The sequence below is a fragment of the Emys orbicularis genome, chromosome 23 (assembly GCF_028017835.1).
Source record: "Emys orbicularis isolate rEmyOrb1 chromosome 23, rEmyOrb1.hap1, whole genome shotgun sequence".
Lineage (NCBI taxonomy): Eukaryota > Metazoa > Chordata > Testudines > Emydidae > Emys > Emys orbicularis.
This window is the reverse complement of record NC_088705.1, coordinates 19,279,784-19,306,706: the sequence shown is the minus strand read 5'-3', so window position 1 is coordinate 19,306,706 and position 26,923 is coordinate 19,279,784. Positions and strand designations below refer to the sequence as shown.

The window sequence follows — 26,923 nt, the reverse complement described above, 5'->3', positions numbered from 1 at the left end:
CTTTCGCCCTCCCCCAGCAGCGAGCAGGAGGCGGGGCCCGGCTAGGGCGGGGCCTGTTTGCGTAGAACTGAGCTCCAATCACGTGACGGGTGCCGGCCCCTGTTGGGCACGGTGTCTGTGTCACGTGGGGGGTCACCGTGTCACGGGCGATGGCGGCTCCGCGGGAGCGCGGGGCGGGGGGCACCGCCGAGGAGGCGTTTCTCACCTTCTACAGCGAGGTACCTGCGCGCGGGCCGTCGTGGGCTCTCCGGGCTGGGCGGCCGCGCTTGGGCCTGGGGTGGCCCCTCTCGTAGCGTCTGGGCTGCCGAGGCTCCGCCCGGCCCGTGCCCCCCCCCCCCCCGGACGAGCCGCCGCTGGGGCAGTTGGGCAGCTGCCCCGAGCCCTGCAGAGCCGCTGCGAACCGCGAGCTGAGCTCGCCAGTGCCCCCTCCCCCGGGCGGTGCGCCCGGCAGCAGCGCAGGGGCATGGCCCGCGTTAGCCCCCGCAGGGCTCGTGGTTTCTGTCAGCCCCGCCCCCACTGCCGGCGGGGTGCTGCTGGCTGAGGAGCGCTTCTGACAATCAGCCCCGATAGTCGGGTACCTGGGCGCAGGCCTGGGCCTCTGACTTCAGGCTCCTGCATCCTAAAAAGCTTCATCTTTCTTTTCAATGCAAACCTGGATTCTGCAGAGGATGAGGCTGGAATCACTGTGGGAAGCTTCTCCTTGCCTTCTCCCAGACTTCGTTCATAAAGACAGATCCCTAGAAACGAAACAAAGTGGATAGAGGCAACATTAGTGTCAATGGCAGCAAATATCCGACTACACATTTATCTACAGTGATTCAGCTAGTGAGACCAACCTGCAGCCCAAATGCACCACTTACTTTTTTCTGGCATAAGAAATGGTTCTTTTTAAAGTGGACTACATCCTTATGCTACTTCACCCCCCCCCCCCAAAAAAAAACCCAAAGGAAGGTAATTAACAAGTTACCTGTGTCAGAGGAACATGATCCTGTATAAGGCGTTTATTAGAGTCCAGTGCATACTGGCCACTGTGACACAGTAGGAGATAAACCAGCAGAATGCGTGTTCTAGGGTAGCCGAGTGAAGAGTGTAAATGATGAGGACAGATGAAGGTGCTGAATCTCTGTTCCGAGCTCACAAGGTGACCTAAAAGTTTCAGACTTAACCGAAGCTGCCGGTGAGAGGGGTCTTTCCCTTCCTTGTCAAGAGGGGGCTCATCTCACTACCCTTGTTGCAAATGAAGGGGATCCTAATGTGTGATATTTTAGTTGTACATACTGTACACTGTATTTTGAGGATCACACTCAGTGGGAATTGTACACTTCAGACAGCTCCCCTTTTTCATTATACCCTGCACTGAAAGCAACTTTGTGTGTGCACGCCAAGCACTGCACCGTTGCTGAACCTGTTCCACCTCATCACTTGGCCTCTTAGACAATCTGCCATCCCACACGAGTGCAGAGGATTTTCTTTTCCTTTTCCTGACTGTTAAGCTTTATCTTCACATAAACTTGCACCAGTTTAACATGAGCGCTGTCTACATTTGAGTGGTGTCCTTAGCCACTGTTTGCCAGAAGCTGAGAATGGGTGATGGGATGGATCACTTGATTACCTGTTCTGTTCATTCCCTCTGAAGCACCTGGCATTGGCCACGGTGAGAAAACAGGATACTGGGCTAGATGGACCTTTGGTCTGACCCGGTATGGCCGTTCTTATGTTGTGCTCGTTTAACTTAAATTGACTTTTAAACTGGTTCATTTGAACCAATGTATGTATGTGGACGCTCTTATTTCAGTTTAGCTTAATCCTATGGAGAAGAAAAAAATAGTAAGATGAACCAAAATTAGTCCACTCTTAAATAAATAAATCTGCACACACATTTGTGCCAGCTTAATTAAATCAGTTTAAAACCACACCTCTAGTTAAACCCGTGAAGGTTTGTGTGTCGATAAGACTTTAAGGGGCAGTTTATATAGCTTAGAGAATGGTGAAGGCTGAAGGTGAGCAGCATTGTTAGGATGTCAGGAATCAGATGGTACAGGGTTTAGGGCACAGCTGCTGAACAGGTTAGTGCAGGAAGAAGCAAAAGCAGTATCTGGACTGTTGTGGCTGAGGGGATAGAGAAGGTGAAGAGAGAGCATTGTTCTATAGCATTATGCAGCAAAAGAATAAAGTGAGCTCAGCAAATACCTGAGCAAGGAAAGTCCCCACTGAGCTGATGGCTGCAGACCTGAGTCTGGGTGGGATGTTGTGTAGGTTGCCTTTGAATGAAACCCTCTGTCATGGTGATCATACAAGAATACAACTAATTTATGTGGTGATCACTCAGTTAATGAAGTGTCCTCTCCAGGTGAAGCAGATCGAAAAGCGTGACTCTGTTTTAACGCCAAAAAACCAGATTGAGAGACTGACCCGACCTGGATCCTCCTATTTCAACCTGAATCCATTTGAAGTAAGTTTGAGCCCTCTCCTTCTTATTGACTCCTACTTAGAGATCCTTGTGTACCTACTGGATATTTAATAACCATTGAAAAATACATCCAGGCATAGTCCCGGATAGCAAGGGTTGACCAGACAGACTGTGTCCTCACGCTCCCTGCTCAGCCAATAGGAGGCACAAGCTGTACATGCACCTCCTGTTGGCAGGTTTCACTGGTATGCTGTGTCACTGGGAGACTTGGCAGGTTTATGGCTGGCATCTTTTGGGTGAGGGTATAACACGACTGTCTCACCAGCTTCTGGTCTTATCAGACTCGACTCCATTGGTATTTACTGCTTGTGCATTTTATTTTGGACGTCTGAAGCAAAGCTTTAGAACAGATTGCTTCTTGGAATAAAGTTTTATGTAATTTGCAGGGCAGTAAGCAAATTCAGGTCAGTTACCTGTGGCACTTTAGAGGATCATCAAGGTATGTGAAATGAGGGTGTGCCCCCTTGCGCTCAGTGCATCATGCATTCATGCTGTAGCAAAGCCTTGAAGCTCTACTGTACATATAACAAACAATAGCCTGAGCTGGCTCTTCTGAGGGTGCCTTTGTGCAGGATCTCCTGTTCCTGTCTCTAGCCTGAGAAACTCTCAGCCTTCTATGTTTCTGAGTTTGAGCTAAAGAGGAGCCCAATTGCTCTGTCTGCCAGGGTGAGTCTGCAGAATAGTTCTGCGCAGAATCCTGACACTTGGTTAGAAAGTGGACACATTTTTTCAGAAAACCCTGTGAAATCCAACAGCTACACAGGGTTTTTCTTCCTGGAATTAAAGTTAATTTCCAATTTCTTTAATTAACATCATCTGCTGCAGTGCCCATAGACTCAAGAGTTGAGCTAGCACAGAAGTTCCCCAGATCTTTCATTCAGTAGACCAGTTCATAAGAGAGATTTCCTAAATTCAAATACACCCTAATGGGCACTTCTTCGGACAAACTTCCAAACTCTGGACCACAAGGCTGTCACTCAAGAACCAGGCAGTGAAACTCACCATCTGTTTTCATTTCAAGATGAGAAAAATGCGTAAATTAAACAAACAGTATTAATGGTAGAGACTGTCATAGGTATTCAATCAGATCAATAATCAAAAGTGATGTTAGTAATTTTGGGCAGGAAACAGGTTGTTAAAAATGACTTAACCTGCCAGTATTTCACTAAATACTACCAGCTCCGATTTTCTATTCCAGACAAGTTGAGCTGTACTGCAGGGCTGAAATTGGAGTTAGCAGCTAAAGGTGGCTTCCTGGCACCTTTGCATCACTGAGATACTGGGGCCAGCCGGAGACTGGAACAGCAACATGCTCCAGCCACGCCCCCTCTGACTGACTTTTTGTCCCTGTATGCCAGTGAAACAGGTGTTACAGGGCTGGGCCACAGGGAACCTGACAATTGGTGCCTGTCATGAAACTCTCTCTGCTGTGGGTACTTCTAGGTACTACAGATGGATCCTGATGTCACAGATGAAGAAATAAAGAAGAGGTTCCGGCAGGTATGTGGCCATTGTGTTGGTCTAGCTGTGGTAGTGCCGAATGTCTCTGGAGGGACCTTGAGAACTTGAGCAAAGCTGGGTCAGCTGTGTATGAGCATAAGGAGAATGCCCATTAGGGACTAGCCCTTTCACTTTTTTGGAGCAGCTTTTGCTATCTGTAATGGCTGAGGTATGAAGGCTGCATATTGGCGGGGAAATAGCCTTTGCTGCGGAGCAGTGCGTGGCCTGGTCTGAGGAGAAACTGGTCTTGGTTTGACCAAGAGAGTGTTGAAGTGCCCAGTGCATATTTATGTTAGCAAAGTCCATGACCCTGCCCCTAATGATGGATTGTATGTGTAGCTAAGGAGTCCAGTGAGCACTTGACTTTTGCAGAACAACTCTCTTAGCCTGCCAGGGAACTTCCCGGTATTGTGGGAGAACAGGATGTGGTGAAGGGGATTCTACTCCCAACTGTTGCATTGCATCTTCCCCAAATACTCCTATGGCCTGAGGAAATGAGCATGGGGCTGGGAGTCAGGTGGCCCTGAGTTATTTCTCAATGTCTATGACTTGCTGATCTTAATTCTCTGCACTTTGCATCCCTTGCATAGTGAGGGAGTTCAGGCCTTTCAACTGAAATATCCTGTGCCCTAGAAATAACCTCACTGAGGAGCAGACCATATCTGTGTGCAGCAGAGTTTTGAGCTAGGCAGTGGACAGGGGCCTCTGGAGCAGCGGGACTTAAGGAAGGGTGTTTGTTCTACACTGTGATCAGCACAAGCTAAGGACTGAGCGTTCTGTCAGAAGTGCTTTTATTGAGCCCTTGTGGATCTGTGGAATTATGATGCCCACCTAAAATTTAGCCCTAAAGCTGCCACTGGTTAGAATGTCCTCTTCAGACCTTTACTGATACTACACTAAGTGGGGAAGCTCCAATTTTCTCTTCACTAGGAGAGAATCCTGTGCTATATAAGCAGTGTGGTGTCTTTTTAGCTGATGCTTTTCTCCTGTCGGATGTCGCTTACCTCAGAAAGAGTGCTTTTTTCCATAGAGGCATCTATGAAATATCCATTATCTGTAAAAACTATTCTAATCTTGCAATACTTTCTCGTTCTTTGTAGTTATCCATATTGGTACATCCTGACAAAAATCAAGATGATGCTGAAAGAGCCCAGAAGGCCTTTGAAGGTAATATCCCTGACAGTGTCACATATGGTGCTATTGTACTGGTATTTCTCCTTAGCTGGTTTTGATGCTTTAATTTATTAGATCAGGAGAGAACTTGTTCTCTTCCCTGGATGGTGAGGGACTGCAAACTGGGCCTTGAGTGCAGGTGCGTTTGGAGAGAGAGAAATACAGCTATTCAGTATGATTACTGTCTCTTACAGCTGCAGAATTCCTCTAGGTGGCAGCAGTTGCTTTGTTACAGTCTGATAATAGACAAATTGAAACTCAAGTGGCATATAGATCTAGTGGGACTTCTCTAACTGGAGTAGAAAAACATGTGCACTATGTGTAGGGCAGTGTTTTGTGGGTTTTAGCCACACACTTTGCACTAAAGCCAGTAGGAGTCATGCAGTATAAAACTAACTGCCTTATGCTCTAAAACCCCACCACTTACTGGGACTGACAATTTCAAGCCTAATGAATCCTAAATGTGGCCCAAGGAAGGTCTTTGCCATTGGAGTCTGTATTGATATTTCTTCTAGCTAGTCAAGTTGTGACTGACCTAGGAGATCCCTGGAAACAGTCTACAAAAGTCACGTAGTAGCTTAGACTCATAGTGTTTTGTGAATGTGTTTTTTGTCAAATGAATTAAAGTTCCATTCCATTACATGTAATGGCAGACAGCTAAAAAGTGACACGTTTTTAAAGTGCTTATATATAAATGCTAGAAGTCTAAATAATAAGATGGGTGAACTAGATTGCCTCGTATTAAATGAGGGTATTGATATAATAGACATCACAGAAACTTGGTGGAATGAGGATAATCAATGGGACACAGTAATACCAGGGTACAAAATATATCGGAAGGACAGAACAGGTCATGCTGGTCGGGGAGTGGCACTATATGTGAAAGAAAGCGTAGAATCAAATGAAGTAAAAATCTTAAATGAACCAAACTGTACCATAGAATCTCTATGGATAGTAATTCCATGCTCTAATAATAAGAATATAGAAGTAGGTATATACTACCGAGCACCTGACTAGGATGGTGATAGTGACTTTGAAATGCTCAGGGACATTAGAGAAGCTATTAAAATAAAAAACTCAATATTAATGGGGATTTCAACTATCCCCATATTGACTGGGTACCTATCACTTCAGGACAGGATGCAGAGATAAAGTTTTTTGACACCTTAAATGACTGCTTCTTGGAGCAGCTAGTCCTGGAATCCACAAGAGGAGAGGCAATTCTTGATTTAGTCCTAAGTGGAGCACAGGATCTGGTCCAAGAGGTGAATATAGCTGGGCCGTTTGGTAATAGTGAAAAAATATAATTCAATTTAACATCTCTGTGGCAGGGAAAACACCACAGCAGCCCAACTCTGTCGCATTTAATTTCAGAAAGGGAGACTGCACAAAAATGAGGAGGTTAGTGAAACAGAAATTAAAAGAACAGGAGTACTTGTGGCACCTTAGAGACTAACAAATTTATTAGAGCATAAGCTTTCGTGGGCTACAGCCCACTTCTTCGGATGCATATAGAATGGAACATATATTGAGGAGATATATATACACACATACAGAGAGCATGAACAGGTGGGAGTTGTCTTACCAACTCTGAGAGGCCAATTAAGTAAGAGAAGAAAAACTTTTGAAGTGATAATCAAGATAGCCCAGTACAGACAGTTTGATAAGAAGTGGGAGAATACTTACAAGGGGAGATTGGCTGAGCCATTACAAACATTGAATCTATCTCCCCTTGTTAGTATTCTCACACTTCTTAGCCCAGTACAGACAGTTTGATATCTTGATTATCACTTCAAAAGTTTTTTTTCCTCTTACTTAATTGGCCTCTCAGAGTTGGTAAGACAACTCCCACCTGTTCATGCTCTCTGTATATGTGTATATATATCTCCTCAATATATGTTCCATTCTATATGCATCCGAAGAAGTGGGCTGTAGCCCACGAAAGCTTATGCTCTAATAAATTTGTTAGTCTCTAAGGTGCCACAAGTACTCCTGTTCTTTTTGCGAATACAGACTAACACGGCTGCTACTCTGAAACCAGAAATTAAAAGGTACAGCGCAAAAAGTGAAATCCCTGCAAGCTGCATGGAAACTTTTTAAAGACACCATAATAGAGGCTCAACTTAAATATATACCACAAATTAAAAAAACATAGTAAGAGAACCAAAAAAGTGCCACTGTGGCTAAACAACGAAGTAAAAGAAGCAGTGAGAGGCAAAAAGGCATCCTTTAAAAAGTGGAAGTTAAATCCTAGTGAGGAAGATAGAAAGGAGCATAAACTCTTGCAAATAAAGTATAAAAATATAATTAGGAAGGCCAAAAAAGAATTTGAAGAACAGCTAGCCAAAGACTCAAAGTAATAGCAAATTTTTTTTTAAGTACATCAGAAGCAGGAAGCCTGCTAAACAACCAGTGGGGCCACTGGACAATCTTGAAGGAGCACTCAAGGACGAGAAGGCCATTGCGGAAAAACTAAATGAATTCTTTGCATCGGTCTTCATGGTTGAGGATGTAAGGGAGATTCCCAAACCTGAGCCACTCTTTTTAGGTGACAAATCTGAGAAACTGTCCCAGATTGAGGTGTCATTAGAGGAGGTTTTGGAACAAATTGATAAACTGAACAGTAATAAGTCACCAGGGCCAGATGGTATTCACCCAAGAGTTCTCAAGGAACTCAAATGTGATGTTGCAGAATTACTAACTGTAGTCTGTGGCCTATCATTTAAATCAGCTCCAGTACCAAATGACTGGAGGATAGCTAATGTGATGCCAGTTTTTAAAAAGGGCTCCAGAGATGATCCCGGCAATTATAGGCCGGTAAGCCTGACTTCAGTACCAGGAAACTGGTTGAAACTATAGTAAAGAACAAAATTGTCAGGCACATAGATGAACATAATTTGTTGGGGAAGAGTCAACATGGTTTTTGTAAAGGGAAATCATGCCTCACCAATCTACTGGAATTCTTTGAGGAGCTCACTGAGCATGTGGACAAGGGGGATCCAGTGGATATAGTGTACTTAGATTTTCAGAAAGCCTTTGACAAGGTTCCTCACCAAAGGCTCTTAAGCAAAGTAAGCTGTCATGGGATAAGAGGGAAGGTCCTCTCATGGATTGGTAACTGGTTAAAAGATAGGAAACAAAGGGTAGGAATAAATGGTCAGTTTTCAGAATGGAGAGAGGTAAATAGTGGTGTCCCCCAGGGGTCTGTACTGGGCTCAGTTCTGTGCAACATACTCATAAATGATCTGGAAAAAGGGGTAAACAGTGAGGTGGCAAAATTTGCAGATGATACAAAACAACTCAAGATAGTTAAGTCCCAGGCAGACTGCGAAGCGCTACAAAAGGATCTCTCAAAACTGGGTGACTGGGCAACAAAATGGCAGGTGACCTTCAATGTTGTTAAATGCAAAGTAATGCACATTGGAAAACATAATCTCAACTTTCAAATCTCAACTATACATATAAAATGATGTTGCCACTCAAGAAAGAGATCTTGGAGTCATTGTTAATAGTTCTCTGAAAATATCCACTTAATGTGCAGCGGCAGTCAAAAAAGCAAACAGAATGTTGGGAATCATTAAGAAAGGAATAGATAATAAGACAGAAAATATCATATTGCCTCTATATAAATCCATGGTACGCCCACATCTTGAATACTGCATGCAGATGTGGTCGCCCTATCTCAAAAAAGATATATTGGAATTGGAAAAGATTCAGAGAAGGGCAGCAAAAATGATTAGGGATATGGAAGGGCTGCCATATGAGGAGAGATTAATAAGACTGGGACTTTTCAGCTTGGAAAAGAGACGACTAAGGGGGGATATGTTTGAGGTCTATAAAATCATGACTGGTATGGAGAAAGTAAATAAGGAAGTGTTATTTACTCCTCATAGCACAAGAACTAGGGGTCACTAAATGAAATTAATAGGCAGCAGGTTTAAAACAAACACAAGGAAGTATTTTTTCATACAATGCACAGTCAACCTTTGAAACTCTTTGCCAGAGATGTTATGAAGGCCAAGACTATAACAGAGTTTAAAAAAAAAACTAGATAAGTTCATGGAGGATAGGTCCATGAGTGGCTATTAGCCAGGATGGGAAGGGATGGTATCCCTAGCCTCTGTTTGCCAGAAGATGGGAATGGGCGACCGGGATGGATCACTTGATGATTCCCTGTTCTGGTCATTCCCTCTGGGGCACCTGGCATTGGCCACTGTTGGAAGACAGGATACTGGGCTAGATGGACCTTTGATCTGACCCAGTATGGCCACTCTTATGTTCTTATGTTCTTGTTAGCTGTGGACAAAGCATACAAGTTGCTACTGGACCAGGAGCAAAAGAAGAGGGCCTTGGATGTGATACAGGCAGGGAAAGAATATGTGGAACATACTGTAAGTACTTCATGTGTAACAGCCCTTGGTGCTTAGAGAATTGTTGTCATTTATTTGTACAGCACAGTGTATGCTAAAGGCAGAATCGGTGAGCTGTCCAAAACCCAGAACAGATCTGTGCCCCAAGGAGCTACAGTCCAGTTGCATGAGCGAGAATGAACTTAAACACAAGTAATTGGGCTCAATACAGGGGTAACTGGGTAAAATGTAATGGCCTGCGATATACTCAAGGTCAGACTAGATGGTCTAATGTTCCCATTTGGCCTTAAACTCTAAGAATGAATAATACTGAACAAACACAGGGAGGCAGAGGGTGGTTAGAACTGGATGTGTAGTGGGGCAGGTGGGTTTTGGGAAGAAGCCCTGTAAAGTGAGGGAGGAAGCTGAAAGGTAGCCTTAGTCATACACACACTAAACTGGAGAAACAGGCTGATAAGGGGAAACGCGGGGGCTCTCTAAACCAAGAAACTCACCCGTTCTGCTAGCGATTGTGGCAAACTTCTCAGTAGACTGGTACAAAGTAAGTGTGTGTGTGTGTGTGTGTGTGTGTGTATATATAGAGATAGAGATAGAGATATATATAGATGTCCATATATATCTATCTATATATCTATATCTAGAGCCACAACACTTGGATAGTGAGGAGTCCAGTGGCACCTTAAAGACTAACAGATTTATTTGGGCATAAGCTTTCTTGGGTAAAAAAATCCACTTCTTCAGATGCATGGAGTGAAAATTAGATACAGGCATAAATATATATTGGCACATGAAGAATTGGCCTTCAACACTGGTTCTCCACTTGTAAGGTAACTCCCTTTTCTTGATGTGCCAATATATATTTATGCCTGTATCTGTAATTTTCACTCCATGCATCTGAAGAAGTGGGTTTTTTTTACCCATGAAAGCTTATGCCCAAATAAATCTGTTAGTCTTTAAGATGCTACCTTACTCTTCGTTGTGTTTGTGGATACAAACTAACACGGCTATCCCTCTGATACTTAACACTTGGATGTAATGTAAAACACTAATCCAGGTTAAGGTCTCTCTGCAAAACACCTAGTTACGTGGGTGTGTCGGGGTTAAAGAATCAGCTGGACACCACTAACCTAACACCAATAAAATGCTCTTTTTGTTCTGATGTATGACGCTCTTTAGGTGAAAGAAAAAAAGAAGTTGTTAAAGAAGGAAGGAAAGCCAACCAACGTAGAGGAGGATGATCCGGAAGTAGTAAGTTGCATGAGAGCAGATATTTTTGGGACTGTTTAAAGGGGCTGAAAGTCAAAGAGGAATCTGTTCTTGGCCCTATGCAGTTTTGAGTGATCTCTTCCCAGTCGTCCCATCCCAGTTTCTGGCACTTGACGTTTTAGGGACACCTGGAACAGGGGTTGCATCTGTGACCATCTTGGCTAACAGCCATTGATGGACCTATCCTCCATGAACTTATCTAATTCTTTTTTTAACCCAGTTATACTTTGGCCTTCACAACATCCCGTGGCAACTGTGCGTTGTGTGAAGAAGTACTTCATTTTGTTAGTTTTAAGCCTGCTGGTTGTTCATTTTATCCGGTGACCCTAGTTGTGTTATGTGAAGGGATAAATAACCCATCCTCATTCACTTTCTCCTTACCATTCATGATTTTGAAGACCTCTGTCATATCAGCCCTTAGTCATCTCTTTTCTAAGCTGGACAGTCCCAGGCTTTTTAATCTCTCCTTGTATGGAAGCTGTTCTTCTAATCATTTTTGTGTCTAAACCGTTTCCAATTCTAATATCTGTTCTTTGAGATGGGGCGACAAGAACTCCATTCAGTATTCAAGGTGTGGGCATACCATGGATTTATATAGTGTGTTATGATGTTTTTTGTCTTATTATCTATTTCTGTCCTAATGGTTCCTAACATTGTTAGCTTTTTTGACTGCTGCTGCACATTAAGTGGATGTTTTCAGAGAACTATCCACAATGACTCCAGACTAGAGGTCAACTAGGTGAGCATAGTGGTCCTTTCTGACCTTGGAATCTGTGACTATTAAGCAGTTTTTATTTCTACAATGATACAGAAACACTTGTCTGTGACTTGGAAGAGCATATGTTTCAATAGGTATTTAGAAACTAAAGGATGTTCTTCTAGTTTGTCTTTTGTTCTTACAAAGGGACTTTCTGTTGACAGCTAATAAAGAGCCCTTAGTGAAGTACCATTGTTTACTTTCCATTTGTTTCTAGAAGTTCCTTGTTATGTATGTTGGTTATTAAAGGTTCTTTTGTTTAAATCCAGGTTTCCCATTTTTCAGCATGTTTTTTAGTGTAGAATGATTTTGCAGTGAAGTCCATAATACCTGGGTAGTGATCTCATGTCCTTTCCATAGCAGCAGTCAAGGCTACATTGCAGGACTCAACAGAAGGGTAGCAGGGCTTGTCAGTGAGAGCTTTGATTCCGACTCTGCTTTAGTAATAGCAAGTAGGAAAAAAGACTATGGCAGGCTAACAAAGCTCTTTTCTGATGCAGGCCATAATGTGAGATGACTCCTCCCTGCCCCCCATTAGTTTGGGTTGCTATTAAGGCTGGCTGCCTTGTAAATAAGAGAGCATTACAATTTTTTGAGCATTAAAATTCTGTCCTGTGGGCCTCCAAAAGGTTCAGGATTTTGACCTTGGGTGATACTTGACTCTTGCTGTGGAAGGAGGTGCTGGGTAGGGATTTTGGGCAGAGTGGCATTGTGGGGCAATACCCCCCCCCCCTGCATGCTTTCCCCACCAACGGCAGAACTGAAGTGGGGTGCACTTCTTCACTCCAGCCAACCGTACCCAATAGGCTGTGTGACCAGAGTGTTTCTGTGCAGCATTATCCCGTTCCTCTGGCTCTGCAGTTGCTGGTAACAGGGATCCTGAGGTAAAGGGTAATTGTCCCCCTAGCAAGGGAAGGCTGGAGTGGCCTGCTGACCTGTCAGCTCCTGTGGAGGTCAATGGAAATGCATTAACTTGGATGCCAAGAGTTGAGCTTTTGTGCCACACCACATTATGATTAATGCCCTTTGACTATGGGTCTCATTTGGAGCTTCTTACTTGTCCCTAATAACCCCTGGATGCTAGACTGTAGACTAGACTAGGGCTAGTGTAAAACAGAGGCTTATGTAACCACATTACGATACATTGATGTTGAAATAAAGTTCTGTTGCTTACAGTTCAAACAGGCTGTGTACAAACAGACAATGAAGCTCTTTGCTGAACTGGAAATTAAAAGGAAAGAGAGAGAAGCTAAAGAGATGCATGAAAGGTATGAGCAACACCGGAGTTCCGTCTGTGTGAATGAGGATCTTTTTTCAAGTTTACTGAGAAGAAATAATGTCATGACTGCAGAATTCTGTGTGTGTAAATTTACGGTGTGGAGACTTGGTTTGTAAAGACAATGTTATTTTAAACTGAGGATACTGGCATTTCCCAGAGGAACAATTAAATAAATTGGCACCTATGTTTGTATGCAAGTAGTGTGCAAAGGGCTAAGTTCCTAATGTTAATTACGTGCCTGAAATCTTTTGGGTGTTGTGTGGTGTCATTTGGTGACATCCATGTCCTGGTGGCTCACAAGTCAGTTTTTATATGGTCTAGTGTGTGTATATATATATTTTTTCATTTGTATGGTTTGCAAGTAGGGTCTTGTATCAATAATGCTGCCTTCGGTTGCACTTTTCTTCTACTAGATGCTTAGAAGTGAGTATTTCATCCATCTGTTCTGATAAGCAGTTAGTCTCCCCTTTGCAATCAGAGCAGATGTCTCAGTGGTGAGGGGTTTTGTGTGTCTTTTTAATGTAGATGCTGGTGGGTCCATAACTACTGCTTTATGGCCTCTTGTACAGGAAGCGACAGAGAGAGGAGGAAATCGAGGCTCAAGAGAAAGCCAAGCGAGAACGAGAATGGCAGAAGAACTTTGAGGTAATCTGCAGCATAACCAGTTGCTACCTGCATTTAGGGAGTCATATCCGCTCTTGGGTAGGCTGCAGAGCATGTACACGAAGAACAAGGAAGATCATCCCATCCACTAAAGGCACGAGGCACTCCAAGTAGGCACATTTTAGTGAAGGATCCTATAGGAACCTGTTTGCTGCCTTATTGATGGGCAGGAACCAGACCCTTGCGTGTCTCATGAGTACTGAAGGGTGTCTCACTGCCAAGGGAAAGGATGTGATCCCTGCCCCTTCTGAGAGTAGGTGTCTGGTGAATTGCAGTCCAGTGTCTTTCACCTCCTGGTCACCGACTGATATCTACCCCAAGGCAGGAGATTGGGTTGCCTCTGAGCCCAGGTCATTGGTGACCAATAACAGTTAACCTCTGATGGCTGTTCAACAACCAGTGTGGAATTAGTCGGTGGGTCCCAGGCTAGTTTCAGGTGGTCAGGTGCTCACATCACAAAAATTGCCATCTCAATTTGCTAGATTGCCAGAGGCGCAGAGTATCAAAGACCAAATGGGGGCAGAGGTGGAGCGCCCCTCTAGGTGTGCTAATGTTGGGAACTGGAGTAATTGACACCCCCCCACACACACACCCCTCTCTAGCTAGGAGAGAAGGTTTAGAGACAGAAGAGCATGTAAATTCTTGGTCAGAGCCTGTGTGTGTTGTTGGAGGGGAGACCCTTGCTGAGGTTGTTTCAGGTTTCTTGTTTCTAGGAGAGATTCTCCTCTGAGTTCTCAGTGCTGCAAGACAAATGTTTTTGCTTCAGATGAGATTCGGACCTGGAAAGTGACCCTGAAAATGGCACCCTAAAGTTCCATGTTCCTCTGACTCCATTTCAAACCCGCTGAGTTCACAAATAAAAAGCTCTTTCTGGCAGCCAGTGGTATACGCTCCTTCTGGTCACTCGAGGCTCTTTCTGGCATGTGCATCAACACCAGCAACAAAGGTTTGGCAATCAGAATGTAGTGAACCATTCTGGCCTGAGAGCCAAAGGGGAATCCAGCTTCCCTCCCAGAGCTGTGAGACTCTGCAGGGTAATTTAACCTCATTTTGTGTTACTGAAGCCAGTAGCTCGGACAGCTTCACATACGGAGCAGGTCTCCGGAGTAGGAAGAACCATATTTATTCAGTTGCGTTCCAGATAATAACTGCATTTTATATAGTAAACTGGACCCAGGTTTGTATTTTAGAATGGATTCATTTTTCTAGTAATGCTCCTGCTGCGTCTCCATCTGACTCGCTAGTGTTTGTTCATTTACGTCTTGCTTTCCTCTCTGCTGCCTCATGCTCCAGTCTGAGTCTGCTTCCTAGAATTCTAGGAGTCAGGAAAGGAAAGGATCAGTTAGTGCCTTGTCTGTCCCTGGACAGTGAGAGATGGTTTCCTATGTCGTCAGACACCACCGGTGTGGTGCTCTGCTCTGTTCAATGATGATAACAGTCGGCTGTGTGTGTGTGTGTGTGTGTGTGTGTGTGTTCTCCCTGTGTGCTGCCCCAGCTCTGCAGATCGCTGGCACAGCAGACCCCGAGAGAACCCCCAATGACCACAGACTCCGATAAGGTACAAAGGCATCCGGCCAGGTTTATTGTCAAACGAAACACAGTAATAGTTTCCCGCAGACATATACTACGAATATGTGCCCCCTGACAATGGACACAGCTCAGTCAGTGGTGGGACACTCCACTGCCCCCTAGGCCGGACAAAGACACCGCCCCAGGGATGCATTCTTATACACAGGTACAAACAAGTTACACATCACTCCTGACGCATTGAGGTACAATCCCTCTGTGTGTTGGGATGCTGCCTCTCTCCTGGTACATGTTGGTTCAAACCAACAAGTCTATCCATCATATTATCCTTTTGACCCTGTTGTTTAGGATGGGTCAGGCTGTTCCTTCTTATCTCTGTGGAGAGTGTTCATACTGGACTGTTCTGGTGCCATCCTGGAACCTGTTTATACTATTAGTGCTTGATACCCTTTAGGTATGTGTATACATGCAATTAGCAGCCTTCTTCTTGCCAACTTCTGGGAGCAGGGCCTGCCTCTGGCTCACCGCTTAACTTTGCTTTATGTTAGCGAAGTCTTGACCATTCCTTTGGTTCAGGCCTTATGCCAGGCCTCTGATACCAAGGGTTTATGTTTCAGGGCCTCATCTTACTACATCCTACAGGGCATTTGGCAGGGTTTGGCCAAGACATTTTGAGATGACCTGCAAAGGAGGAGCCCTGGAGAGTTGTCTCTTTGACTGGCCTGAAAGTTCTCTTAACTTTTCCTGCTGTATTTTTATGTCCAAAATTCAGATTGTCATGTGAATTTTGTTCTAGGGGCACCTGGAGAACTGAGAAGGCTCTGACATCACCAATATAACAGAAATGCAACTGAATAATTGAAAGAAGGGATTTTTATTCAGACAGTTGAAAACTCTGGTTTTGTTTAAACCATTTAATTCAGACATTTGTGAGAAAAGCTCTTTGCTCAAGATTCAGCTCTCTTCACCTATTCAATTATGGGTCAGCAGAGTCCCCAGCCCAAATTGGGAAGAAAGTCTAGACATTTTGGATATTGGTAGGATTAAAAGCAGGAGGAAAAAATGCTTTTAAAAAGCTCCAAATCCTTTTTGGATGTTAGCAACAAGAGGTACAGTCGCCCCTTCTGTGCAGGTCACCATCCCTAACTGAGACTGGGGGTGGGGCTGGGGAATTGCCAGCTTGGTACTTGTGGCCCTTTCCCTAATGTCTCTTTTCTGGTACTTTGGTCCCTCTCTGTGCTCCTCCTTGTATTCTGAGTTGGTCTGGATCAGCTGTATTGTCTGTTTCCACCCCAAGGGGCTTTCTATTGTGTGCTCCCTCCTGCATTTCCAAATGCTCACAGCTTTGTTTTACAACAATTCTTGTTAAAGTTGGCGTGTGTGGCTCAGTGGGGGCTATTTAGGCCTGGCAGGAGAGTTCAGCCATTTACAGTGATCGCTATGAAGAACAAGCAGGTCAGAACATCCCACCGCGCTCATGCACACTCTGAAAATTCTCGTTCACACAGATTCCAAGCCTGGAAAGTTTCCCCCAGTTGAGAGTATGTGAATTAGGGGCCTAGAATGGAAGCTGTTGTGCAGCTTTTCCCAAGCAGGGAGCTGGGTCCGCTGCAGTGCGAGGATGCACAGAGTTTTCAGCCTGAGGCCCAATGTGTTAGCGTTAGTCTGTGCACACTGTTGGTACTAGTTTAAATAGCTGTAGAAACTGGTCTAGTTAAATCAGGTCAACCCCCTAGGGTGGGTGCAGTTATTCAGGTATGAAGGTGCCCTACTGCAATATAGCTCATTCCCCTAAATGTGTGGAAATGAGTTATACTGGTTTAAGTCTCTTCGTACCAGGATAACTGGCCACCCTAGGAGGCTGCTCTGATTTAACTGTTGGGGTTAAAAAGTCATCCCTGAATTGAAATATTTAAATTGGTACAAAATCTGTGTCTAGACCTGCCTTGGTTCAGGAGGGCCCAGAGGCTATAGTCAGCACATTGGGGCAGACTCTGTGATTGTTCTGCGTGCTGCTCAGATGATGTGAAGGAAACACCCACCCACCAGGATACTCCTTGTTCTGTCCCACTGTCTGGAGCCTTCAGCCTGTCGGCTGATAGGAGCAAGGTCTGTGGGGTGCCCTCTTGAGGCTGACCCCCCTTCCAGTTATGTCCTAGAGCTGGTGGAGGAGGAGAGTAAAACATACTGCTGAGAGCCCTTCTTCTGCCACACCTGTGTAATGGGGATGGCTCAGGAAGGGGGTGGTGTGAAAAAACGAAGAAGTGGTGGCTGGGGTGGAGATTAATGCTGCGGCATAGGCACACAGGCTTTACTGGGATGTGGGGTGGAAGGTGGGGAAAGGCTGAGAGCTGTGACCTAGGACTCAACAGAGGCTTGGTTCTTGGCTGATTAATCCGTGACTTAAGGCAGAGATGGGAAGTGAGGTTTCTTGTTTGCTTTGTGCTAATGAGGATTTGATGGCCCCAATTACTGCTGCAAACCCCTGGCTAGTCTCTGCTAGAGCAAGACACCAACATACTTCTCTTGCACTGTGGGGATTGGAAACCATCCAGCAGCTACCCTTGGTCATATTCTTGTTCATCTGCTCTTCTCAGTCCCTGTCTGCTGTCCAGTGGCCTTCCAGGAGCTGGCAGTCATCTACACTCTTGATAGGGCAGTGGTCCCCAAACTTTTTCAGTTGCACGCCCCCCCCCTTACCTGGTCCACACCCCACTCGGAAGCTGTGGTCAGGAGCCGGGGCCGAGAGCGGGGGCCAGAGCCACGGTCAGGAGTCGGGGCCAAGAGCAGGGCCAGGTGGTGCTCCCTCCCCACTCCCTGTGGGGGCTGGCCGAGGACCCCCCTGGTGCCCCTTGAAAGTTCCTCTGTGCCCCCTTTGGGGGGGTGCACCCCACAGTTTGGGGACCACTGTGCTAGGGGATCTCCATGGGGAGTGCCCTCTGCTGGGCAAAAAGGAAAATGCCAGCAATCTGCTGGAGTTGGTAGGAGGTGACCTATTCTTGGCTCTTGTTAACCCTTCCTCCTCCTTTGTCCTGCTCAGGAGAGTCGGGATGGCCGTGTGGACAGCTGGAGAAACTTCCAGGCAAATACAAAAGGGAAGAAAGAAAAAAAAAACAGGACCTTTCTGAGACCTCCCAAAGTAAAAATGGAGCAGCGCGAATGAGTCTGGCGGCAGCTATGCACGAGCAAGTCTCCTCAGCCCCTCCCTGCTTTTAAGGACTTATTGGCCTCTAGAGTAATACTTGCTTTTTAGTAGATTGCTTGGTTCCGGTACAATTGAATATTGGTCAAAGTATTTTTTGTACTCTGTACATTTGAATTAGGATCGTGGTATAAAATCAATCATGAACCAGCTGCTCATAGACTAACTGGCTTAGGAGGGTCCTGCTGTTGTTGCTGTCCTGTTTGTTTGCAGCCCCGTAATTTAATGTTTTGTACTTCACAGAGATTGTGTTGTTCCACCATCTTCATGTATAGTTTTGTGAGAGTCGAATTAAACAAGATGCTTGAAATGGTGCCTGGCATCTTCCCAGGCCTCGTCCTTCTCAGCGAGTCAAACTTTGGAAAGATCTCTACCAGCCAAGGGTCATTTGCCAGCCCGACACGGGTGGGGGGGCTTGAGCCTGACTTGGAGTTGTGCAGTTAAACCTTCTGCAGTTCCCCACCAAAGTGCGTGGTGCTGAAAGCCACCCCCTGTGTCTGATTCCTAAACTGCAATCTCCTGGCTCTCCAGTTCAGAGCTCTGGGAATCTCAGACTTGCTAGTCACCTTCTGTAAAGAAAATACTCTGTTCTGTATGTAAAATAAATTTTTACCCAAGTTATTTGATTCTTGCTCAGAATTATTCCAAAGATGCAAATTTGAGATGTTGAGGGAGAACATCAGCCTCTGGTACTTGGCACTTCTTTGCTTGGTGTGAATGCTTCCTCAGGCCAGCTTCTGCTCCAGCACCTGCTTGCAAACTCATTAGATGGTCACTATAGAAATTGCTATGACTTGACTCTGGAGAGTGAAGATCCCTTCTCCAAGTCACTGCTTTGGCACTTCATTCCATAAGCAGACGCAATGGGCATTAATGTGCCGAGTGCAGAGTCAGACTGGTGAAGAGCTGAGCGAATGCAGTTGCTGCTGCTCCATGAATCACCTTCAGTTTGTCATCTCCAGTTGCGGGGGCTGCACTTCCTGTACATGCTGGAAAACAGTCTGCCATTCTCTGAGGGCATGGACCGGGTTTGAGCTCAGGTGGAGTGTGTAGCGCTGCTGGTTCCTGCAGGGAGGTGACTGTGTCCATACTCTTGTTCCTGAGAGGAACCAACAAGTATTGCTGGCTTCTCTCTGGAGGTGGGATCAGTTGGTTGTGGCGAACTGGCTGTCTGGAGCACAACTAGGATGTGTTTGCCAGAGGAGTTTCCATCCATCTTGCTCAGTCTGGTTCTGGAGATGCTGGTGGAGCTTTGACATGTGACGTGCCAGGTGGGTTCATTCCCTCATGGCTGGTAAAAGCTGTTGAGTCCAGTGTTGGTAGAAATTGCCCCTGCTTCCTGGCTGGGGGATAATTTGGCAGCCTGCCTCATGGGCACTCTATTCAGTGTGTATTAGAGTCACAGCAATGACTCCATTGTCAAGGTCGAATCTCCTTTCCACGAGGCCACGCTTCCCACAAAGCTCTTCTTGGTTGCAGGGTTGCTTCTGCAGGCTCATACCACAGCAGAACTATTTTGCAAATTGGAGCTGGATTGGAGCAACTGCCTGTTGATTGGCTGTGAGGAAAGGTCTGCTTGGCTTTGCCATGATAGCTCAAAAAAATCTAGCAATGGCTCTTGCTGTTCCTTCCTGTGCTGACTGTATAGGCTTCATAATTGTATAATTTCCTCCTCCAGACTCCTGCCTGTGTCCCATCTACTCTGGCCAGGAGGCTGGATGCCCTTGGGCACTGGAGCTGCCTATCTTTGGCATGTAGAGGCCCAAGCACCCTGCCATTGCTAGATAAAGACTTCTCCAGCCCCTTGAAAGGATGCTGCTGGGCTGGTTTGGGTCCCATGTTCAGTTTGTAAAACAAAGTGGTTTTTATAGATTCCAAGGACAGAAATGACCACTGTGATTATGTAGTCTGACCTCCTGTGTAACGCAGGCCAGAGAACAGCCCCAAAACAATTCCTAGAGCAGAGCTTTTAAAAAACATCCTATCTCGATTTAAAAATTGTCAGGGATGGAGAATCTACCATGATCCTTGATAAATTGTTCCAATGGTTAATTACTCACACTGGTAAAAACATGCTTTATTTCAGTTTTAATTTCCAGCCATTGGATCATGTTATATCTTTGTTAGACTGAAGAGCCCATTATTAAATAGCTGTTGCCCATGTCAATACCTATCGACTATACTCATTCCCCCTTTAACCTTCTCTTTGTTAAGCTAAATCAGTGGTCTCTTCGAATGGTCTCTGCCCATTCCTGCTGCTGAGGATGCACCACGGGTGCAGCTTAGACTAGTGGAACTCGCTAGTAGCAGTCCGTCTTGGAGGGCTTGTGCACCCCTGGCCCCTCCCCCCAGCTCTGAACAGTCAAAGGTGGGGCTATCGGGGGTATGGTGCACCAGCAACCTCCGTTCCTTCCAGATGCTGTAGTAGATACAGGGTCAGACTGACCCAGACTCATTGGAATGGATCATTCCCACTTCCGCCACCTTAGCTGGCCAATTTTTATCATTTAAAAAATGTCTTATGTAGCCTTTCTTTTCTCCCAGGATTTCAGCACCGGGGTGCAAAGTCAAGCCCTCCCCCCGGCACTGACACTCTAGTGCAGAGTACACCCCCCCCCTTGGCACCCTGGTGCAGAGCCCCCCCCTTCCCCAGTTGCCAAATGTTAGAACCAAAGATTGAGAAACCAGGGTTCAAGAGTTGGGTCATTTGCCTTGCTGTTTTTCCTGTTTCCGGCACAAGTCCATTTGGCTTGCCGGGGGGGGGGGGGGGGAGGGAATTCCCCTCACTGGCCTGGTCTACACTACGACTTTAATTCGGATTTAGCTGCCTTAATTCGAATTAACGCTTGACCCGTCCACACAACGAAGCCAGTTAATTCGAATTAAAGGGCCCTTTAATTCGATTTCTGTACTCCTCCTCGATGAGAGGAGTAGCGTCAAAATCGGTATTATTAATCCGAATTAAGGTTAGTGTGGCCGCAATTCGATGTTATTGGCCTCCAGGAGCTATCCCACAGTGCACCATTGTGACCGCTCTGGCCAGCAATCTGAACTCGCATGCACTGGCCAGGTGGACAGGAAAAGCCCCGGGAACATTTGAATTTCATTTCCTGTTTGCACAGCGTGGAGAGCACAGGTGACCACAGAGAGCTCATCAGCACAGGTAACCATGCAGGCTGATAATCGAAAAAGAGCACCAGCATGGACCGTACAGGAGGTACTGGATTTGATCTCTATATGGGGAGAGGATTCAGTGCTAGCAGAACTGCGTTCGAAAAGACGAAATGCCAAAACTTATGAAAAAATTTCCAAGGGCATGATGGAGAGAGGCCACAATAGGGACACAGATCAGTGCCGCGTGAAAGTCAAGGAGCTCAGACAAGCCTATCAAAAAGCAAAGGAGGCAAACGGTCGCTCCGGGTCAGAGCCGCGGACATGCCGCTTCTACGCTGAGCTAAATGCATTTCTAGGGGGGGCCGCCACCACTACCCCACCTCTGACTGTGGATTCCGAGCTGGGGATAATCTCATCAGGTACACCTGATGATTCCGTGGAAGGGGAAGAGGAGGAGGAGGAGGACGAGCTGGCAGAGAGCACCCAGCTCTCCGTTCTCCCCAACAGCCAGGATCTGTTTCTCACCCTGACTGAAGTACCCTCCCAAGCCTCCCAAGCCAGCACCCAAGACCATGACCCCATGGAAGGGACCTCAGGTGAGTTTACCTTTTAAAATATAAAACATGGTTTAAAAGCAAGCATTTTTAATGATTAATTTGCCCTGAGCACTTGGGATGCATTCGCAGCCAGTACAGCTACTGGAAAAGTCTGTTAACATGTCTGGGGATGGAGCGGAAATCCTCCAGGGACATCTCCATGAAGCTCTCCTGGAGGTACTCCAAAAGCCTTGCCACAAGGTTTCTGGGCAGTGCAGCCTTATTCCGTCCTCCATGGTAGGACACTTGACCACGCCATGCTAGTAGCAAGTAATCTGGTATCATTGCCTGACAGAGCCTGGCAGCGTATGGTCCCGGTGTTTGCTGGCATTCAAGCAACATCCGTTCTTTATCTTGCTGTGTAATCCTCAGGAGAGTGATATCGCTTAGGGTAACCTGGTTGAAATAAGGGAATTTAATTAAGGGGACAGAGGTGGCCGTTCCTACTGGGCTGTTTGCCTGTGGCTGAAAAGAAATCCTTCCCTGCATTTAGCCAAGTGCAAAGGGGGGGGGGGGAGGATTGGCCCAGAGCTTTTCGCGTTTTGCTAGCAGGGATCTTCCCTGATACCAGCCACGCGGTGGGGGGAGGGAGAAAGCACTCATCCCAGAGAATTCATGGCGGGTGGGGGTGGGGGGGTTGTTAGTTTGGTTCCTGCAGGGATCTTCCCTGATACCAGCCACGCGGTGGGGGGAGGGAGAAAGCACTCATCCCAGAGAATTCATGGCGGGTGGGGGGGGGGGTGTTGTTAGTTTGGTTCCTGCAGGGATCTTCCCTGATACCAGCCACGCGGTGGGGGGAGGGAGAAAGCACTCATCCCAGAGAATTCATGGCGGGGGGGGGGGGGGGGTGTTGTTAGTTTGGTTCCTGCAGGGATGTTCCCTGATACCAGCCACGCGGTGGGGGGAGGGAGAAAGCACTCATCCCAGAGAATTGGATGGGGGGGGGGGGGTGTTAACCTTCAGCAGCAGAAAACAAGCTAACAGGAAAACTGCAGCACAATGGGCTTTGCTTGCTATGTGGGAAAGCAGGGCGCAGAAGCCTAAAGACAGTGGCTTACCATGGCAGCATGCAAGGTGAATTCTGTTGCCCGGACCTGCGTCTGTGATCTCTAGCAGCAAAGCCACAGGCACTCAATATTAAGAGGCAAAATGCGACCTTGCACAGAAATCACATGTGCTATGTAATGTGAATAGTATACACCGTGAAAGAGTATAAGCATTGTTCTGAAAAATGTATCTTTTAAAAAAATTCTCTCCTTTTTTCACTCCCTCCAGCAGGTGCAAATGTTTCAAGCCTCCCTCCTCCTTCCCGAAGGCTATCCCAGATAAGGCGTCGTAAAAAAAAGACGAGAGAAGAGATGTTTTCCGAAATCATGCAATCCACCAGGAATGAAAGAGCTCATCTGAATGAGTGGAAGGAGACGGTTTGCAAGTATAGGAAAGAAGCCAGTGACCGTGAGGACATGAGGGACCAACGTGAGGACATGAGGGACCAACGTGAGGACAGAAGGGACCAACGTGAGGAGAGGAGAGACGCTCGAGATGAGAGGTGGGGGCAGGAAGATCAGAGGAGTCGGGAAGCAACGCTGGGGCTGCTGCGTGAGCAAACAGACATGCTCCGGCGTCTGGTGGAGCTTCAGGAACGGCTGCTGGAGAACAGAGTGCCGCTACAGCCCCTGTATAACCCCCCTACCTCCTCACCATGTTCCATAGCCTCCACACCCAGACGTGTAAGAACACGGGGGGGGAGGCTCCGTACACCCTCCCATTCCACCCCAGTGGACAGCCCAAGCAAAAGGCTGCCATTTTTTTAACCTTTTTTTACTGGGCTTTTCCTTCCCGCAGATCCTCCTCCCAAACCCCACTCAGGTTCTGTGCCGCTACAGCCCCTGTATAACCCCCCTACCTCCTCACCATGTTCCATAGCCTCCTCACCCAGACGTTTAAGAACACGGGGGGGGGGGGGAGGCTCCGTACACCCTCCCATTCCACCCCAGTGGACAGCCCAAGCAAAAGGCTGCCATTTTCTTAACCTTTTTTTACTGGGCTTTTCCTTCCCGCTGATCCTCCTCCCAAACCCCACTCAGGTTCTCTCCCTCTTTTTATAATCAATTAATAAAGAATAAATGATTTTTAAACAATGGTGACTTTATTTCCTTTGAAAGCAAGCTGGGGGAAGGGGGAGGGTGGGTTCCTTACAGAGAATGAGTCAATAAAGGGGGCGGGTTTTCAGGAAGGATAAACAAACATAAATTTCACACTGTAGCCTGGCCAGTCATGAAACTGGTTTTCAAAGCTTCCCTAATGCGCAGCGCTTCATCGTGTGCTCTTCTAATCGCCCTGGTGTCTGGCTGCGAGTAATCAGCAGCCAGGCGATTTGCCTCAGCCTCCCACCCTGCCATAAAGGTCTCCCCCTTGCTCTCACAGAGATTGTGAAGCACACAGCAAGCAGTAATAACAATGGGGATATTGGTTTGGCTGAGGTCTGAGCGAGTCAATAAGGATCGCCAGCGACCTTTTAAACGGCCAAATGCACATTCTACCACCATTCTGCACTTGCTCAGCCTGTAGTTGAACAACTCCTGACTCCTGTCCAGGCTGCCTGTGTATGGCTTCATGAGCCATGGCATTAAGGGGTAGGCTGGGTCCCCAAGAATAACAATTGGCATTTCAACATCCCCCACGGTTATTTTCTGGTCCGGAAAGTAAGTCCCTTGCTGCAGCCGTTTAAACAGATTGGTGTTCCTGAAGACGCGAGCGTCATGAACCCTTCCCGGCCAGCCCACATGGATGTTGGTGAAACGTCCCTTGTGATCCACAAGTGCTTGCAGCACCATTGAGAAGTACCCCTTGCGGTTTATGTACTGGGTACCCTGGTGCTCCGGTGCCAAGATAGGAATATGGGTTCCATCTATTGCCCCACCACAGTTAGGGAATCTCATTGCAGCAAAGCCATCCACTATGACCTGCACATTTCCCAGAGTCACTACCTTTCGTAGCAGCACCTCCGTGATTGCTTTGGCTACTTGCATCACAGCAGCCCCCACAGTAGATTTGCCCACTCCAAATTGATTCCCGACTGACCGGTAGCTGTCTGGCGTTGCAAGCTTCCACAGGGCTATCGCCACTCGCTTCTCAACTGTGAGGGCTGCTCTCATCTTGGTATTCTGGCGCTTCAGGGCAGGGGAAAGCAAGTCACAAAGTTCCATGAAAGTGCCCTTACGCATGCGAAAGTTTCTCAGCCACTGGGAATTGTCCCACACCTGCAACACTATGCGGTCCCACCAGTCTGTGCTTGTTTCCCGGGCCCAGAATCGGCGTTCCAAGCCTATAACCTGGCCCATTAACATCATAATCTCCAAAGCACCGGGGCCCGCGGTCTCAGAGAATTCTGTGTCCGTGTCCATGTCCTCATCACGCTGGTCGCTGCGCTGCAATCGCCGCCTCCTCCTCCTCGCCTCTTTTTTCTGGTCCTGTGTAAGCATAAACTCCACGAGAAAGCACGAGGTGTTTATAATGTTCAAGACTGCGTTCTGGAGCACAACGGGATCCATGCTTGATGCAGAATGGAGTCTGCAGAGTTCACTCAGGAAAAAAGGCGCGAAATGGTTGTCTGCCGTTGCTTTCAGGGAGGGAGGGGGAGGCTGTACCCAGAACTACCTGCAACAATGTTTTTTGCCCCATCATGCACTGGGGTCTCAACCCAGAATTCCAAGGGGGGTGGAGACTGCGGGAACTATGGGATAGCTATGGAAAAGCTACCCACAATGCAACGCTCTGGAAATCGATGCTACTATGGTAGCTTGGACGCACACCACCGAATTAATGGTGCCTAGTGTGGCCGAATACATTTGAATTTATAAAATCGGTTTCCTAAATTCGAATTATATAAATTCGGATTAATCCTGTAGTGTAGACATACCCACTGCTCCACAGGCTGCACCTCCACCCCCCAGGGCTAGAAAGCAGCATCTCTGAGCTGTGCCATTGCAGGAGCAATTAGCCGCTCCTCCTTCGGGCTGCAAGATGCAGCAGTCCTCTGAGGTGTCGAAAAAGCCTGGCAAAGTCTTGTCAACCTCCTAGACTGGAGCCAGTTCTAAGAACTGCTTGGCCTTGGAGGTGTCGACCTCTGCTGCCAGCCTGACCTCAAGGGCTTTCCCCTCAGGATCTGGCTTTTCTGGCTCTGTGCACTGATGTGTAAAAATCTCCCCTCAAGGCTCCAGCCACCAAAGCCAGAGTCAAAATGAAGTCTGGTACTGAGGGCCAAGGCTGTAATATGGACTCATTCTCTATGCTGGACCTAGGGCGACAGTGCCAGTCTTATGCTCATTATAAGCCTGATAAGGTGCCTGATGCTCTTTCAGAGCCTCAGTTCCTACTGGATCCACAGTGACATAGGCGACAGAGTCCTATGGCACCTTATTGACTAACAGACGTATTGGAGCATAAGCTTTCGTGGGTGAATACCCACTTCGTGCCACAGGACTCTGTCGCTTTTTACAGATCCAGACTAACACGGCTACCCCTCTAATAGTGACATAGGTTCATCTCATCAAGCCCCTGGGATACCCTTCGATCAGGGGCCCCTCAGTGGCACTAGATACTTTATCCTCAGTGCAAAAAGACAGCGGGGGGGAAATGTAAGGGAGTAGGGATGGTTCCTCCTCTGGGAGAGAAAAAGAAAACTGTACAAGGCTAAGCTAGTTTCCCCAGTTATGCAAACCTCCCAGAAACACACTAACCGCCCCCTAGGACTCTTACTAGTTTTCCAGGGCAATATCTGACCCATCTCAGCTTAGCATTTTTTAAAACCATTGTTGTCATCCTTGGAAACCTCAGTATCTGCACTCTACTCTACTCAGAAAGAGACTGACATGCGTCTGACGAAGTGGGTATTCACCCACGAAAGCTTATGCTCCAATACGTCTGTTAGTCTATAAGGTGCCATAGGAGACTCTGTTGCTTTTTACAGATCTAGACTAACACGGCTACCCCTCTGATACTGA

General features: G+C 46.7%; 1 protein-coding gene across 3 annotated transcripts; it reads left to right on the top strand.

The window, feature by feature from the left end:
- Positions 1-132: 132 nt before the first annotated feature.
- Positions 133-18,828, top strand: DNAJC8 (DnaJ heat shock protein family (Hsp40) member C8). Of its 3 annotated transcripts, none has more exons than XM_065421580.1 (9): positions 133-218; positions 2,351-2,452; positions 3,914-3,970; positions 5,071-5,137; positions 9,440-9,534; positions 10,690-10,761; positions 12,713-12,804; positions 13,385-13,460; positions 18,451-18,828. In XM_065421580.1, exons 1-9 carry the CDS (start codon positions 150-152, stop codon positions 18,649-18,651), a joined length of 831 nt encoding a protein of 276 aa, XP_065277652.1. In that variant the 5' UTR covers positions 133-149; the 3' UTR covers positions 18,652-18,828. The 3 variants fall into 3 exon arrangements, with proteins under 3 accessions (XP_065277652.1, XP_065277656.1, XP_065277655.1); XM_065421584.1 differs by having other exon boundaries at positions 18,046-18,517; XM_065421583.1 differs by lacking the exon at positions 3,914-3,970.
- The last annotated feature ends 8,095 nt before the right edge of the window (positions 18,829-26,923 follow it).